The 18,911-nt window shown below is 41.7% G+C and overlaps 1 protein-coding gene across 4 annotated transcripts in view; it reads left to right on the top strand.

Annotated features, from left to right (window-relative positions):
* The window catches only part of LOC133635813 (transcription factor SOX-6-like), a 221,121-nt gene that overhangs the window by 127,007 nt on the left and 75,203 nt on the right, over positions 1–18,911 (top strand). For all 4 annotated transcript variants that reach the window (XM_062029145.1, XM_062029140.1, XM_062029133.1 and 1 more), the window contains 2 exons: positions 5,278–5,450; positions 6,856–6,924. In XM_062029145.1, coding sequence (XP_061885129.1) covers positions 5,278–5,450; positions 6,856–6,924 — 242 coding nt within the window. The remainder of the gene's footprint in view (positions 1–5,277; positions 5,451–6,855; positions 6,925–18,911) is intronic.

The following is an 18,911-nucleotide window of genomic DNA, read 5'->3' as shown; positions in this document are numbered from 1 at the left end:
ATATTTGGGGTTTTGGCACCAGCCGCTGGACTAGTTCTGGCCAATCTAAGTCTATGAGCACGAATTCATGAAGCCTTCTCGGATGAGAGGCGAAACGTCTTCTAGGACAAACCAAACAGTCCAGTTGCGATCGATTGAATGCCCTGAGATGACAATGACCTGGATGAATGAGAACATTCATAGACAACCTTCATAAAATATTTTCATAACTTTTGGGATGCTACATGGACTTACAACTACAAACCCCGTTTCCATATGAGTTGGGAAATTGTGTTAGATGTAAATATAAACGGAATACAATGATTTGCAAATCCTTTTCAACCCATATTCAATTGAATGCACTACAAAGACAAGATATTTGATGTTCAAACTCATAAACTTTTTTTTTTTGCAAATGATAATTAACTTAGAATTTCATGGCTGCAACACGTGCCAAAGTAGTTGGGAAAGGGCATGTTCACCACTGTGTTACATGGCCTTTCCTTTTAACAACACTCAGTAAACATTTGGGAACTGAGGAGACACATTTTGTAAGCTTCTCAGGTGGAATTTTTTCCCATTCTTGCTTGATGTATAGCTTAAGTTGTTCAACAGTCCGGGGGTCTTCGTTGTGGTATTTTAGGCTTCATAATGCGCCACACATTTTCAATGGGAGACAGGTCTGGACTACAGGCAGGCCAGTCTAGTACCCGCACTCTTTTACTATGAAGCCACATTGATGTAACACGTGGCTTGGCATTGTCTTGCTGAAATAAGCAGGGGCGTCCATGGTAACGTTGCTTGGATGGCAACATATGTTGCTCCAAAACCTGTATGTACCTTTCAGCATTAATGGCGCCTTCACATGTCTTGGGCACTAATACACCCCCATACCATCACAGATGCTGGCTTTTCAACTTTGCGCCTATAACAATCCGGATGGTGCTTTTCCTCTTTTGTCCGGAGGACACAACGTCCACAGTTTCCAAAAACAATTTGAAATGTGGACTCATCAGACCACAGAACACTTTTCCACTTTGTATCAGTCCATCTTAGATGAGCGCAGGCCCAGCGAAGCCGACGGCGTTTCTGGGTGTTGTTGATAAACGGTTTTCGCCTTGCATTGGAGAGTTTTAACTTGCATTTACAGATGTAGCGACCAACTGTAGTTACTGACAGTGGGTTTCTGAAGTGTTCCTGAGCCCATGTGGTGATATCCTTTACACACTGATGTCGCTTGTTGATGCAGTACAGCCTGAGGGATACAAGGTCACGGGCTTAGCTGCTTACGTGCAGTGATTTCTCCAGATTCTCTGAACCCTTTGATGATATTACGGAGCGTAGATGGTGAAATCCCTAAATTCCTTGCAATAGCTGCTTGAGAAAGGTTTTTCTTAAACTGTTCAACAATTTGCTCATGCATTTGTTGACAAGGTGGTGACCCTCGCCCCATCCTTGTTTGTGAATGACTGAGCATTTCATGGAATCTACTTTTATACCCAATCATGGCACCCACCTGTTCCCAATTTGCCTGTTCACCTGTGGGATGTTCCAAATAAGTGTTTGATGAGCATTCCTCAACTTTATCAGTATTTATTGCCACCTTTCCAACTTCTTTGCCACGTGTTGCTGGCATCAAATTCTAAAGTTAATGATTATTTGCACAAAAAAAAATGTTTATCAGTTTGAACATCAAATATGTTGTCTTTGTAGCATATTCAACTGAATATGGGTTGAAAATGATTTGCAAATCATTGTATTCCGTTTATATTTACATCTAACACAATTTCCCATTTCATATGGAAACAGGGTTTGTAGTAGCGTCACTGTGCATTAAACAGTGTTGAAGCTCAGCGTCCATTGACCTAATTAAGGGAGCATAGAGTGGGTTGTTTCACTGCAGCCAAACTACAGTCATTGGAAACATGCTCAGCTTTGTCCCGCCTATCAGATGCTCAGCATCTCTGGAAGTGTATAGAAAGTAGGCTTGGCCTTGGCTGGCCTGGACACTGACGACACATAATGATCGGAGGATCTGCCTGAGGCTGAATCTCTTTTTGAATGACAGCAAACTGGGCAAATCAGCAATCTTAAAATACAAACTTCTGCCAGAGCATTTTTCAAGTTTGAGTCCACCTTCGTTGGTATGGGTAATTTTACAATACTTTTAGTGACATTTTATTTGTAAAATCCAGCATCTTTATAACTTTTATCCACTTTTGGATGTATTCGTGATGAGAAAGTAGCTGAAAATGAGTTTACCCTACTAGGAAAAACCAGCAGCCGCCACTGCCCTTATCAATATCATAACAATCACTAATAGGTTAGTTTACTTTCTGTGCCTCATATGCACTGATCACAAAAATCCAGTGACATCAGGCTCACGACAAAACCCCAGGATGAAGCCAGAATGCACCACGACCCCTGCAGACAAACCCAGCCCAGTGCCCCCACCGAGCACGTATATTTTTATTGACTGAACATCTTAACACACTTTTTGAAGAAAATGGCGTGAGGAACTGCCAGCAGGCAAGACATTATAACTTTGCAGTGTGTGTGTCTATCTGTTTACATTTGCAGCATTTAGACACATCTTCATTTACTTAGGATAGGCTTAAAGCACATGGACACATCCACAAAAGCTAACTGTTGAGAAACAAAGGCATTCCAGTCCTTTTGCACTAAAAAAACCCAGTTCAGATCTGGTTATAATGGCTCAGCTGTCCTAACCGAGGGATAGGAAGAGAATAGGGTGCCTTGTGATTTTCCCCCTTTTCACCCTCGGCCTCCCTCGCTTTTCTTCTTTTTTGTGCCTGAATCTTTTATCTGTGTTATTCACTCGGGACTCTTCAAAGTAACAAGCCTCCTTCTTTTTCCCGGTACTGGACTTGGAACCCAAATTAGAGACTGCTTGATTAGAGCAGAGAGGAGGGAGCCAAAGAGAGAGGGAGATGTGACTATTGGACAGAACAAATCGCACCCCTACAAAGTGCCTTTTATCCAAAGACCCCAAGGCTCAAATACCCCTTTTCCTCCCCGAGCAACCATGGCTCTGCTTGTTTTCCTCTTATCATTTATTTAGTCACTTGTCATGTTTTCTGCCCTACTTTGTGACGTTTAATGGAGGCAAGAATTTCAAAAGGTGAATGTTGAGAGTGTCAATTTCACATCTTTAAAATTATTGCCTGAATCTGGGACAGCAGACAGCCGAGATGTCTGATCACACCTTGATGGCTTATTCCAAAGACACTCCTGCTGTATTGTCCGCTGAGTTTGACACGGCATGTTACAATGTCAAGGCCGCCTACTTTTAGCATCAATCTGTCGGCAATCTGAGGCGCAATGTGAGGAGACAAGTTAACGGACAGACTCCAGCCCCGGCACTGTTAAAAGTCATACAATATGCAGGAAACTGCCTCTTTTGTCGGCACACACAGACCACAATTTTTCACTTCTGCACCACTCAATAAAACTTTTATCTGCATTTTAGGGCTGATCCATAATTTAGAGCACAATAATGCAATATATATTTTTACACTAACCAGCTCACAAAAAAAACGCATGTGCTTCTGTTACTTCTGAGGTGGGTATTAAGTTTCTTTTAGGTGTAATGCTCTCATTTTCATTGTAGCAGAAACAAAGATGGAACTTGGCAAAGGAAGGGACAAATCGCAGTGTAGTGGGCAGTCTGGGCTTCCCACAATTCAGCTAACCATCTCAACAATGGGTCCTCTGTTTGGTATTTTCTTCTCTGAGTCTGGACAGTGCACTGAGTGGAAAGCGCCATGCAGATCCTTTAGTAGGTCATTAGCACCACAGGAAAAGAAAACAAATAATATACATTGACATCATCAGTGAACATTTCCAGTAGTGTCATTTGGAAAGGAACAAGATGCAGTTGTCCATCAGTCTCATTTATAACTCCATGATTGTTTTCTTTCTCCATTTGTACTGCCACTAGTTGGCTATTCCTTTTAACCGCTCCACCTTCATGTGTTATTTATTGTGACAGTTACTGATGTATGTTGCTGATGAACTGTAAATGCACAGTTACTGACAAAGGTTAACAAAATTGATAGTGATTCTATCAATTTGACAGATAAGCCATTCACAGAAGGTCCGGTCAGATGACTAAGAAGTCAATTCAAGCTGCACGCGGGCTCAATGAATAGCTGCTTTTAGGTGCTTTTTTTGTAAGAAGCATAAATGGAGAATCGCAGCTCTCTTCCTCTGCTGTTTTCTGCAGAGGAAGAGCGAGGCGAACCCAGATTGATAGAAGCCAACCAGTAAATTGCTCTGAATAGGTTGTGGAGGTTGACAGGCCCTATTAAGACAAACGGCTTTCCTCATCGGAGAGATAAAATAAATCAGGTGTTTAGTCAAATTAAAATACTTTGAGTGGAGAGGGCCCGAGGGATCTCTCGCATCAACTCAAGACAGATGTATCCAGAGACGAGAGGATGACACCCAGGAACGAATCAGCTTCTGTTGGCCCGAAGCCAGTTTTCACTACACTGTTTTATAACATTGCTTTATACTTGACCCTCTCTCTCTTTCCTTCCTGAGTCACTTACCCCTGTGTTATGCCCAAACAGCTTGTCACACAGGAGTGCAGTCAGAGGAGAGTGAGTTACTGTCGAGCTTCTCACTGGCAATTATGTTGGCTGTGTAAGTCAATGGTAGGATCACTTAGCATTGATTAGGCGGATGAAGGGAGCAATGCAGCGGAGCTTATACACTCTGTGGACATGCGAAGAGCTTAGTGTATGCATATAAACAGTGGTTGTGTGTGGCTAGACACCATACTTCCCTAGCGTGTTAGTGAGATGACCATAGAATTAAAATTTGAAGCCCTTACAAGTGCTATATTTTCTTTACAATCAGCCCCAGTTTCTCGGACTTGAGCTGTCACCTCAGTTTGACAGCTCCCTGTAGCTCTTGGTCCATGTAAGGAACAATTGCTCGCCTTTATTCTTTTAAAAGCTATGACCACCAGCGACAATCAAACGGACTACGACAGGCTGTGTGACCTTAACACAGCTAAGTGAATTTGTTGCAGTCAGTTGCTCTGCATGTGGTTTTCTTTGTACTATATATTGTGTATGATACAATAGGGCAACATAATGATCGCAGTGTGCAGCATGACAACCTCTATATTCAGCACTACACACTTAGCCATGGCACTCTGCAGATGTTCTTACAAAGTGTTCAGCTGAGGAACTTTATACACCATTTTTACACAACTTGTTTGTTTATTTTTCTTTTCACACCCAACGTGCCTTCCTGTCCCGTCCTTAGGTACTCCTGAGAGCCTGGCAGAAAAAGAACACCAGCTCTCCACCATGATTAGTCAGCTGATCAGCCTTCGAGAACAGCTCCTGGCTGCCCACGACGAACAGAAGAAGCTCGCTGCCTCCCAAATGGAGAAACAGAGGCAGCAAATGGAGTTAGCTCGTCAGCAGCAGGAGCAGGTAAAGTAACTGATCAAGATTATTAACACCCACCACTCCCCCATATTGTTGCTTTTAATCCTTTTATTTTTTAAACTTATTTCTTCATTGGTGCACATCCTTTTTTTTGAATAATTAAATGCAATAAAACCACTTAACCCAATAGTTAATTGCACGTCTGAACTTTGAAGACAATCTGTCTTCTGCCAAGAAATTCAAAATAATGATGACAAGAAAGTTCTTTTAAGCCCGAGATATTTCATTCATACACTATCGCACACGTCTGTGCTCTACAGCAGGAAAAACATTATTATGACTTGTACTAGGAAATGCAATGGGATGTGAGAATTAAATGTTAGATAAACATGGACGTCCTCTAGATCTTATAAATTGAGTCCTATTAGAAGGAGCCTGGCATTAGATTTGTGGCACAAATCAGGCCAATGAGCCATATTGTACAAATCAGCAAATTAGTAGAGGCCATGAAGTGTGTTAATGTCGGTGAAGAAATAAGGACACAAACTATCCACACGGGCGACATTTTTATTATCAGCAGCCAGCCTAATGGCTATGAGTCAATTATCAGCAAGGAGTTCACTCAGAGTTTTCTCAGCCCACTCTTAGACCTTGCCGGGGTAAATGAACAGATAGACCATATACCTTCAAGTGATGCATTTTCTTAAAGGACACTAATTACACATTAACTGTATTGATTTATTTTTCAATCCATGATGTTCGTTTGCAAACTACACTCAACTCTGTAGGCTTTGTGGACATTGTGGCATTAGCCAACACATGATATATTTTATTATTTTATCTCTTTTGAAATCGGAGGAATGGTAATAAAGCGGGCAAGAAGAGTAAGAGAGAAAAAAAGAGGCAGCCCGAGGGAGCCCGCTGGGAGCTAGAATGTCATCAAGCCATCAAGATACAACGCAGTAATTAGCTGTTGACACTCGTGAGGGAGCCAGCACAAATTAATCTTGACACATTTGCAGACGGCCGATATCTTACAGTGAACACTTTGTAATTATATTTAAAAATGAAAATTAAATGACACTTAAAACTAGGTTGTCACGCTCAATCAAGCGAGGATGTAGAAAAGGAGACTGAGGAGTATTACGGTGCGGATGATTGTCACTCAGACATTGTGGGACCTTGGTTTATCTGTCCTTTAAATCATTTAGGACGATTTGTCACCAGTTTGACAATGTGGTTTATTTATTATTTATTATGTAATATATCAATTATACATGTCATCTAATTGATAAGAAACTATTTTGATTGACATTTTTGTCTGGTATTTATAAAATAAAAGAATCCCCTTACCGCTATGCTACCGTGGTACTAAACAGGGGAGCCAAATGGATTTCAGTCCATTGCTTGTTCATACTGATTTCCTATCCTGTGTTTTGTTTCCAAACAGATCGCCAGACAACAGCAGCAGCTTCTGCAGCAGCAGCACAAAATCAACCTTCTCCAGCAGCAGATCCAGGTCAGTAAATGTGTTACTCTTGGCCCCTGTGACACAATGTCTACGACGCTGCAGCAAAGCACGATGAGTACAAGTGAAAGACAAGCTGATGTGTTTTCTGTGGAGACAGCTGCAGTCACTGAAAAAGGAATGTTTTTTTTCAAATGTCCAGGTCAGAAACACACTTCGACCAGTTTTGGAGTATTTAGTGCACCATCGCTGGACTGAACCATTCTAAAAATGTCTACTCTTATCATCTTTAAATGTTGTGTCAAGCTAACGCTGCTTCACACTAATCAAATGGTAATTGCATGTTGGTCATGGGGAGGTCTATGGAATACGAAGGAGAATAATTAGCACATCTTAATTAACAAAAAAAGTAACAACAGCTAATGAGTCGTGTAGTTAGAGCATAGCCTGGAGGTGGGGGACATGAAAGAGGCTGGTAAATGCCTCTGAAAGCAGTGAGTCTCAGACGGCCAGTGTGCCACACTTTGGCAGAATTTAGAAGCTCCTTTCATTTATTGCCATTACGCCTCTTGGTTTCTTTTTCCCCTTAGTCCTCACAGGTATTGCTTTGCTCTTTTGCTTGCCGGATTTGATAAGAGTTTGGACGTGTGCAAGACGGACCACCCAAGAAGAATGTACTGGATGAGCGTTTGCTGTGGTCAAGGTTGCAACGCTCCCTGGTTGAATGATGCTAATGCAGAGCATGTGCGTGTTCTTTTCCATGCGCCTCTTATCTTGCTGCTCTCTGTTTGGTCATTCCTGAATTGGTTCTACAATGCTGAAGTGAATTGGATACATTTTTCTTGTTTTTTTTTACTTACTCTTAATCATCTTTTTAACAGTTATGTTTGGGATTTTTATCATTTTTGTGGACAATATTACACACAGTCAAAATAAACATATTTGACTCAAACTGCATGCTATCTTAGGGCGGTGTTCAACTCTTAACATTCTAATTGTTAATACAAACACTCTAAACATCAGATTTTGGATCAGACCTGAAGAGCATGTGGCAGTTACCTACCTGACTTGCAAATTGCTCAATTTGGTCAATGTGTGGCATGTATGTTAAGCTTCAAAAGCTTCTTGTGTAGACGAAGCAGGAACAACAGAGGGTAACAATGTGTCACCGCTTAAAACGGCATAACTTTCATTAATGTCATCCTACCATGAAGCTCAGAGCCACTTTCAATTCCTGTTTACTACGCTGCGCCTTCTGGGTAATATAGTATATAAACATTTAGCAAAACACAAAGCGTTCCCACTTCCTAGTTTATGTGCTTATATATTTATTAAATCTTAATTAATCCAAGGCAAGGCAATCAAAAACATATTTTCATTTGTAAAGTTTACCTAGCAAAGAGGCAGCATTGAGTGATGTTGATGTATGATGACAATCTCTCATCAATTCTCATTTACCAACAAAAATCTTCACTAAAGATTGCTCTCAAGAGTTCACAAAGGCTCATAACGTGTGGTAGTAAATGTTTTACATAACATAAATTAATGTTTAAGATGTACAAACATCAAATATTTATGTTTATAAGTGTACGGTAAAAGAAACATGGAGAATGACTGCAACTTAGACGGAAAAATAAAGAAGCCTTTGGTGGTGTTTCTTTTTATAATTATACATGGATTATAATATTAGTTTTAATAAATTAAAACAGTACATTCATTTGACAATTACCTCTTAGTATATGCTTTGACTGTCATCTAGTGTCTACTTTTAAGTCTGTGTGACATAAAATGAGGACAACATCTATACATTATTTGTTTTACAATTTTTTTAAAAACCTGTGCTTTTTTTAGGTTAAGGTTACAAAAGAAACACTTAAGAAATTGATAACAAACTGGAAATTAAATTAAAATCACAGGGATGATTCAATAATATTGAAAAAAAGCTTTCAAACATCACAATTTTTGCTGCAACTTTATGAAGAAGCTGCTGCAAATTCAATAATTTTAAGGCTACAGCTACCACAAAAAAATCCTAGAGGGACTGATTACTAGTACTTCACAAATGCCTGTTAAGGGTTTTTTGCAAAAGAAGGAGCAAAATGTCAAGATGTTTTTGAGAAGCTGCCACAGACCCTTTCACTTCAGCAGTGGACTATGCATTGAAAATAAATACATACTTCACACTGCATACCACTTGGAAAAATCCAAACATATCTAGCAAACACTCTCCTTTGAAGTACCATATACACTACTGAGTACGGGGATCATTGACTTCATGAAGGGTCCTTCACTAGTGCTCAGTGAGCATGTCACTTTTAGTGGCCCCTACTTTGGTCACTCACGTCTTTAAAGGCAAATGGCACCTGAAAATGTATCTTGACACATAGTTTTTAGAGCGATATGAGGGTAGTAGTCCTCAATTTTAATTTCAAGCACTTGAATTGAAATGCATACCAAATAATTATCTTTCAAGGCCAGGTCTGAGCCACTGGTCATAAAAGAAAATAATATATAAAACATTTCTGATAAACAAATTCCTATGCCCTTTGGCCTGTGCTAGCCACACTCAGTAGACCGATCATGACACAATAAAATTTAAATTCTAAGCTGTTTTTTTTTATCTCACAAGGCAAGGACTAGTCAGTGCTGTTTTTTTGCCGTTCGGATTTCATTAAAAACTGCCTTGAAAAAAAGCAATTTTAATACATCACAGCTTCGCCTTAATTAGTTGTGTAAACAAGCTTCCAGCCTGTATGTCGCAGACCTTTAGCAAAGTGATGAGGGGTGTTGAGGGATCCAGTTACTCTGCTGCTCGCTTGGAAAGCATTAAACTTTATTGAAGACCTCACTGCCCCCCCAAAAAATCCTTCTGTTTTAACTTTTTAAGAGTAAATTTTAAATAATGCACGGATCTTGCTGGAGGCATCGTATTGATGAAGCACTTGATCATATCAGTGAGAATCGTAAACTATCCGAAACAGTCAAAAACAGAGGCACCGCAACCTGAGATTGTTGTTGACAAGCTACATATGTGCTTTCAAGGTTTCTCCTTTTCTCTCCTGTGGATCGAAGATAATCTGACAGAAGTGAGCCGTTCCTTAGCTTTAGTTCAAGAGGTTGCCAACAAGGCAGTTTAATCAAGTCGCTGCTCTTTGAATAGCTACCGCTCTCTTCATCCTGTTTTACTGTTCTTACAAGAAAGGCAGAGAGATTAGTCTTTGTACTTTGGGATTACAATGTCACTTGTTTTAGAGATAGCAGATGTTTCGATTGCAATGTGAGGGGGCTTATTGAAAATGTCAGCTCACAGCTTTGTGTGTGTTTTCCCTCAGCTTGCTTGTTTTCTTCACTCAGTCTATCCCTGTGGTTGGCACTAATTCAATCCCACCATGAGATTAGCTCTGAATTGATTTAGTGGAGAGTTGTTGAGGACTTTATGCCACGCATGTGACAAATAAACATATACTCTATATATATTAGCACAGGAGGATTTGGCCTTAAAGGGGACCTATTATGCAAAACCAACTTATTTTAACCTATTGGTACCTGTTTTTGTGTATTTGGGATCTTCATAAATCCTGAACATTTGAAGTCAAGCCATGGAGGCATGGTGGACTTATGTATACAACTATAAATCTTGCCTTCCTTCATATTTCCTCTAAACGAGCCATTTGGAATTGGTTCGGTCCTGTAACGTTTCTGACCTGTGACGTCAGTGGATTATCCATATGTGGTATATATTTATCCAAAGTTCTCTGCATGAGTCAGCCATTGTAGTTTCTTCAATAAGTTCCTACTGTTTTTCTATCCTCACGGTGTGGGGCAGATTGACTTGTACATGCACATGCATCTTCTGCTGTTGCCATTTCTAATACAAAGTAGTATATAGTTCTAACTTATATATCTGTCAGTAGACGCCATGTGTAAGCGCTAAAAATTACAACATGGCAGACGGGAAGAAGAAGCAGTTGAAGTGGGGGCACACAAAAAAGACATCCTGAAGATGGCTTGAAAATAATCTGTAAAACATAATCTATGCAAATGTTGACCAAATAACCACCATTACATGATATGTAAACCACAAGGAAGTGTTTTAAATTAGAAAAAACATCATAATATGACCCCTTTAAAGGCCTACTGAAATGCAATTTTTTTATTTAAACGGGGATAGCAGATCCATTCTATGTGTCATACTTGATCATTTCGCGATATTGCCATATTTTTGCTGAAAGGATTTAGTAGAGAACATCGACGATAAAGTTCGCAACTTTTGGTCGCTAATAAAAAAAGCCTTGCCTGTACCGGAAGTAGCGTGACGTCACAGGTTGAAAGGCTCCTCACATTTCCCCATTGTTTACACCAGCAGCGAGAGCGATTCGGACCGAGAAAGCGATGACTACCCCATTAATTTGAGCCAGGATGAAAGATTCGTGGATGAGTAAAGTGAGAGTGAAGGACTAGAGTGCAGTGCAGGACGCATCTTTTTTCGCTCTGACCGTAACTTAGGTACAAGCTGGCTCATTGGCTTCCACACTCTCTCCTTTTTCTATTGTGGATCATGGATTTGTATTTTAAACCACCTCGGATACTATATCCTCTTGAAAATGAGAGTCGAGAAAGCGAAATGGACATTCACAGCGACTTTTATCTCCACGACAATACATTGGCGAAGCACTTTAGCTACGGAGCTAACCTGATAGCATCGGGCTTAACTGCAGATAGAAACAAAATAAATAAACCCCTGACTGGAAGGATAGACAAAAAATCAACAATACTATTAAACCATGGACATGTAACTACACGGTTAAAGCTGTCCAGCCTGGCGAAGCTTAACAATGCTGTTGCTAACGACGCCATTGAAGCTAACTTAGCAATGGGACCTCACAGAGCTATGCTAAAAACATTAGCTATCCACCTACGCCAGCCAGCCCTCATCTGCTCATCAACACCCGTGCTCAACTGCGTTCCAGCGATCGACGGCGCGACAAAGGACTTCACCCGATCATCGATGCGGTCGGCGGCTAGCGTCGGATAGCGCGTCTGCTATCCAAGTCAAAGTCCTCCTGGTTGTGTTGCTGTAGCCAGCTGCTAATACACCGATCCCACCTAAAGCTTTCTTCTTTGCAGTCTTCATTGTTCATTAAACAAATTGCAAAAGATTCACCAATACAGATGTCCAGAATACTGTGGAATTTTGCGATGAAAACCAAGCTTTTTGTATTGGATACAATGGTGTCCGAATACTTCCGTTTCAACGATTGACGTCACGCACATACGTCATCATACATAGATGTTTTCAACCGGAAGTTTAGCGGGAAATTTAAAATTGGACTTTATAAGTTAACCCGGCCGTATTGGCATGTGTTGCAATGTTAAGATTTCATCATTGATGTATAAACTATCAGACTGCGTGGTCGGTAGTAGTGGGTTTCAGTAGGCCTTTAAGTGAACTAACTTAATGAATAAATGCAAAGTTAAGATATAACGACCAAACTGTTGTATTCCTTGTATTTTGCTTTGCCTTGGCATAGCTCACGCACATTTAGCAGTAGTCCTCTCTGTGTGACTTCCTATTTCACAACAACAGACAACAGTTGCATGTGCATACCCACGTTCACAACAACAAGGACACACACACTGTTACAAACATCAAGAGAATAAATTGTAGCTCAAAGGTCAGGCTGAACTTTATCTTCACAAACAGGCGGGAGAAAGCAGATGAAACAGTGGAACACTTTTAATCACAATTTTATGAATAGTACTGCTCTTTTTCAGTAAAAATGTTGTTAGGACAACACTATAGGTTACAAACGTCAGGTGGTATTCTTCTGCCAACTTGTCAACTGATTTAATTTCACCCATCTTCCTCTCCATATACATCCCTTTGTGGTTGTAGCATATCAAAACTTCCAGTGTCCCAATTGAACTTTCTACCCTCATACAGAATATGTGTGTGAAGACAGTGAAGATGAAAGAAAAAAGGCCATTGCATTGATCCTGTGGGCACACAACAAGTTTTAAAGGCTTTTTTGTGTCATTAAACTGTCTTTCATGGTGGAAGTAAACAGCAGGGGAACATTTTGTTTCATGATATGAATAAAAAGGATAGTTACGTATGAGCAGACGCACACAATCTTTGTATTCTTTTATTGTAATTGAATCAGCCAAATGATGTAATATTAATGTTTATTACTCTACCCTCCGCCCAAGTGCAGATGGAATAGTCTCCAGCCCCCCAAGACCCCGAGAGGGACAAGCGGTAGGAAAATGGATGGATGGATTTCATAGCATAGTCATTAAGAAGCAGTGTCAATATGTTGTAATGCAATTGTTACAAGAACATGCTCTTATAATCATGGTAATATTCCTACTCTATTATCTTCAAATGGAATATGCATTTCATCCAATGCAAGTTAAGTAATTCCTTTCTCCCTAGTTGCCAATTTAACGGGACAAAGGCTTCAAAAAACTATATTATGGTAAATATTTTAAACCAGTCGGATTAGTTTAAATAAACAAGGCTGCATGGTAATTACACGAAGATAATAGGGATAATTTGTGTGTTCTCACATGCTTTTGTTGTCTCCTAGGCAGAATGATCATCTCAGTGTGAGAAAAAAAAGCTCAAAAATAGACATTGTTAAAAGAGAATGCACGAGTCGCCCAATTAGCACAGATTGGAACTGTTAGCATCATATTAAGAGAATAACAGCACAGGGCAAATGAGAATATGTTTGTGTTTGTGTGTGTGTGTGTGTGTGTGGCGAGTGTGTGTGAGCCTGTTGTTGTGTGTTGATGATGTGCTTTCTCTTGTGTGGAGAAAGACTGCCAGTAGGATTATGTGGTGGCATTAACAGCCTAGTCAGACACACTTGGCCTTCACCCAGGGAGGCTCAGTCCAGCCCGTTCAACCCCCATTTAAGGAGACTGTTAGCTGATGAAGATGTGCGCATGCAAGACTGAAGATAAAAGAAAACCATGACCTGACTCATTAGCCCCTGTGATTTAATATATTGACACTTGGATACAAACAATTCCCTTTAGTGGACCCCACTGTCGGAGTACGGATCAATTTAATTAGTTATGAAATGTGACTTCTTGTCTGGAAGCAGAATAAATGCTGATGGTATATAGTCGTGTGCAAATTGAACAATAAAGCCATCCTCACACCGTTAAGACTTAGTCATGTGCAAAAAAAGGTGGAGCAGATACAATCTCTGCAATATTCACTAAGTGAGGCTTGGCAAACAACGCAGCCTAGTTTTAACCCTAATTGTGTGCTAAAACTCATGTTTGTTGCAGGAATATAAACAGACAGTCTGTTTTTTTCTCCTGCATGAATAGTGAAAGACAATCAATATGCATGATAAGGTGTGGCACTTATTAGGTGCTCCTGAGCTCTCTGAAGGCAAGAGTCTAGATAAACACACACTCATTATTGTTGTGAATTACACAGTAAAAGGCATGCTTTGTTGCATACGCGTGTATTCAGACACCTCAGCAGTTTAAGCAACGATAATTATGAGCCTCCATTTGAGAGGTGCCACATGAACGTCTGTAATGTGTGAAATCACACCTGTGGGTCTACTTGAAAAAAGTCACCTGAGGTTTTTCTAGCAGATCTGGAGAGGATTTTGTTTAGCAAGTCATAACAATCATCAATCACATCAACATTAAGAAACGAGTCCTAAATGGTGATAATGCATACTTGGCGTGCACATACAAATAATTAAGTGTATTAATGTTCTGCCTTTCAGTTACAATGAGGCACCTGTTTTCTTAGGCCAGGAGTGGGTTGCCTTCAGTTTAGGGAGAACACATCCTGCAGTGTGGAGCTGATTTGGTTTCGCCCTACAGTATGCATGAACCGTGCTTTCTCAACTAATGTTGTGCAAACTGTTTTGTCTTTGCATTGGCTTACATGCCCATCGTCTTCAGCAGTGGCTACACTCACACATGGAGAATGCTTTGCATTAATAGAATCCACTGTGTACGGGGGGCGCCAGCAGCGTGAAGGGGGCGTGTGTTTTCTTAGGGCCGGGGGTGGCAAAGCAAAGCATTCAGCCCATCGCCAACGTAAGAAAGGAGCTTCTTGTTTTGGGGTGGAGGAGAGTCTAAGCATTCCCTGATGGAACACAGTGAATGGGCTATTTTTCCTTGCAAAGTCTTCCATAGGAAAGAATTGTATGAATTTAATTTGTTGGTCTTTATTTATTAATTACTTCTCAAAGGGGTTCTATTATACGTAACATAGCCAACTTTTTTTACCTGTTGGTACCTGTGTTTGTGTATCGGGGAATCCCATAAGTTACGAAAATGGGAAGTCAAACCATGGAGGCATGGCTTAAATATTTATAAAACAATCTTGCCTTCTTCCAAACTTGCTCCAAATGAGCCGTTTAAAATTGTAGACTTAAGTTACGCATGTTCCCTTGGTTACGTCAGCGGATATCTCCGTATATGGTAGAGGTTTACTCAAAGAGATTTGCGCGAGTCCGCCATTTTTATGCAGTTGTAGTCTGACTATTAATTTTTCTCTATCTTCCCATTGTGGGGCAGACTGGCTAGTATATGCTCATGCATGCTAAAATCTTCTGCTGTTGCCATTCCTAATAAAAATCAGCATATAGTTCTAACGTGTATCTGTCAGTAAACTTGATGTAGTAGCACTTAAAAATTACAACATGGCTGACAGGGTGGTGACGCAGCCGAAGGGGGGTACTGTCTGGAGGAGGGCTTCGGCATGTAAATAAGACGGTGCATTCTGAAGACATGGTCAGAAAGCGGCTTAAAAATGATCTATAAAACAAACACAATGCAACATGTTGACCAAAACACCACCATAAGATGTAATGTAGACTACAAGAAAGTGTTTAAAATGTAGAAAAAAACAATCCTGATATGAGCCCTTTAAAGAAGACACAGACTTTACCAGTTTGGTTTAGATACGTTCACTACAGTTGAGTACATTTTGTTATCGGTAGCAAAATATCCAATGCATCCAGTCCCATTTTTCAATCATTCTTTTGTTGGGTTACTGGCTCTTTTGCAGTTTTCCTCCCCATGTTGATATCACTTAGCTGTAGCTGCCGATGTGAATAATCCATGTCAAATGTTCTTTAAAATCTTTCTGCACCCCGACAATCATAGTCCAGGGCACATCCACAGAGTGTGAATGTGTGTGCACGATAATGATGCAAGCCTCAGAGCCACTCGTGGGTTTGTTTGTCTCCTCGCTCTTTCTCGTCATTAGAAATGCTGTTTGAGGGGGGTCCCTGTGGATATGCCTTGTTCCGTGCAAACCTTTATTTCATGGCGAGACCTTGAAGGGATATTAATTCAGGAACTATCATCTCCTTCGCAAATCTAACATTGAAATTTAATGTTAAAATGGTATTTATTAAAAAGGGTAAGGTACAAAAAATACGTGTGTCAGTGTGCATGTGATGGACCCGAGTGGTGGTATATTTAAAATCTAAAAAATGTTGCTAAAAACAAATATAAAATATTAAGAACCCAATGAAGTGAGAGCAGCTGTCCAAAATAAGGGAAGATGATTTTTCTTGTTCACAATTTATTATAATATAGCTAAAAACAGTCAAGTATATAACACTAAAAATACCAATTGGTAAACAATAACACAGGTGAGGGTACAGCAACGACAGGCGTGGTCAATGTCCTGGTTCCGCTCACTTCCACAGCGTCCTCCTGCACAAATTAAATCGGAGGCAGGCCACGGGGATAAAATAATTTAAAACCACGGAGACGCTCTCAGGGCTGACATCACACTTACGCGCAAGGCAGGGTACCCCTGCCTCTGCTGTAATTCGGCGTAGAAGTATTGGGGACGCCCACCCACCTCGCCAGTCTCCGGTCTCTCACGGGACCTACGTAGCCGTACTTGTCCCGGCTCGCTCCGCCTCTTGGTCTCTCCCGGGAGTCACCGCAGGTCTCCGGGTCCCGACTGCTCCTGCTCACAGAACCACACAGCCAGCGCACGCCGCACGCCCCGCAAGCCCGCAGCCCAAGGCAGTTGAATACCCCCGCAAATCCACAAGGCACGACACTTACTTTGGAGGCAGAGTTTCCTCTGCCCCTGCGTGTTGTGGGATTCTGGGGGTTCGCTCCGGTAGCCTGCGGGTCTGCTGGATAGTCCTGGGGATTCCTTCCCAGCCTGCGCGCGTTCGCCCGGTCCTTGTCCAGCCTGTCGAAACTCCCGGTTGCTCCTTTTTAAATGTATGCAGCCCTAATGCTCCACAGGTGCGTCTGATTTCAGGTGCCGTCCGATTGGCACTTTGGTTGTCAGGGGCAACAAGCTAAAAGGGGCAACATCTTAAAATGCCAGCAACGTCCTCGAGGAGTAAAAACATGCAATTAAAAATACAATCAAAGTCCGCAAAGTGTAAAAACATGTAGTTAAAAATACAAAGTCCGCAGAAGTGTAAAAACATGGTTAAAAATACAATCAAAGTCCGCAATGTGTAAAAACATGCAATTAAAAGTACAATCAAATTCCACAGCAATAAAACATGCAATTAAAATCCACAATAATAAAACACTCTAAGACATGCATGGCAATGAAACATAAAAAAATAAAATCTCCTACTTGTGTCCCATCACATCCCCCCATACCTTATCGTTGTCAGTCCCTGCAACGGTGGGAACTCTAGTCTGCATAGCGGGCAGGCAACTGTCCCCGGGTTGTCCGAGTGGAGCGCCTGGGTTGCTCCACAGAACCCGGTGCCTCCAGTCGAGCCTCTGGGTGGGGCAGAAGCCCATAAAACACAGGCAGTTCACAGTTTTGAGTCTGTGGGGGTGGTTCCCCCAGAGGTAGTGAAGGATCAACAGGGGGCCCGGTACATACTTTCAAAGCGTTCCGGTGGATAGTATGTTCCCTACCACCCTTCTCAGGGCGCACCCGATAAACCACCCCCGTCTCTCCCACAATGTCTAAGATAACGTGGGGTTCAGGGTCCCACCATGTGCCCAGTTTGCCTTTTCCCTGCCGTCGCCTATTTCTGACCCACACTCGCTCACCAGGGATCAAAGGCAAGGCATGAGCCCTCTTATCAAATTGCCGCTTTTGTTGGGAGGCTGCGTTTGTTGCTTTTGCTCTAGCAAGGCTGTATGCCAAAGTGAGTCGGTTGTGGTGGTCCCCAACCACCCCTGAACATCAAACCGCGCCTGTCGCGGGTTTATACCTAACCCCACGTCAACCGGGAGCCGCAAGTGCCTACCAAACATGAGGAAGGATGGGGCATAGCCTGTAGCACTATGTGTAGTATTATTGTAAGCATGGACTAGTTCAGGCAAGTACTCTGGCCAGCGGTTTTGTTTTCCTGCCTCTAATGTTCGGAGCATGTTGAGTAACGTTTGGTTAAAGCGCTCTACCCTACCGTTGCCAGCTGGATGGTAGGATGTCGTGCGACTTTTTGCTATACCGTACATATCGCAAAGTTGCTGCATCAATGCACTCTCAAAGTTAGGGCCGCGATCTGAGTGGAAGCGTGCGGGACAGCCAAACTGCTGTATTATGAATTCCCATACCATTTTTACAGTTGTTTGTGCAGTCTGGTCGTGTGTGGGTATTGCCCAGGCAAACCGTGTAAACAAATCAGTTGCTACTAAAATGTTTTGCCAAGGGTCAGTGGGGCGACCTAAAGTTAAAAAATCTAGCCCAATTACCTCCAACGGAAATGTTGCTGAGATAGGGTGGAGGGCAGCCCTGGGTTCAACCCGACTCTTCTGTAGGCTACATGCAATACAGTGCTGATGGAACTGTCATACCTCCCCCTCCATACCAGGCCAGTAGAACTGCTGCCGGATCCGGCCCAGGGTCTTGTCAGGTCCAAAGTGGGCTCCAGACTCATGGATACTCCTCCAGACCTCCTCACGCCTCATACTTGGGCACACAATCTGAGGGCACTCCTCCAGTGTGTCCCGATCATTAACCACATGGTACAGCACTCCATCCCTCACCTCCAGCTTCCTCCAACGTTGCAGCAGTTTCTGAACAGGCTGAGACAAAGACAAGCGTT

The sequence above is a fragment of the Entelurus aequoreus genome, linkage group LG02 (assembly GCF_033978785.1).
Source record: "Entelurus aequoreus isolate RoL-2023_Sb linkage group LG02, RoL_Eaeq_v1.1, whole genome shotgun sequence".
In the NCBI taxonomy this organism is placed as follows: domain Eukaryota; kingdom Metazoa; phylum Chordata; class Actinopteri; order Syngnathiformes; family Syngnathidae; genus Entelurus; species Entelurus aequoreus.
This window is presented reverse-complemented; position numbering and strand designations above follow the sequence as displayed.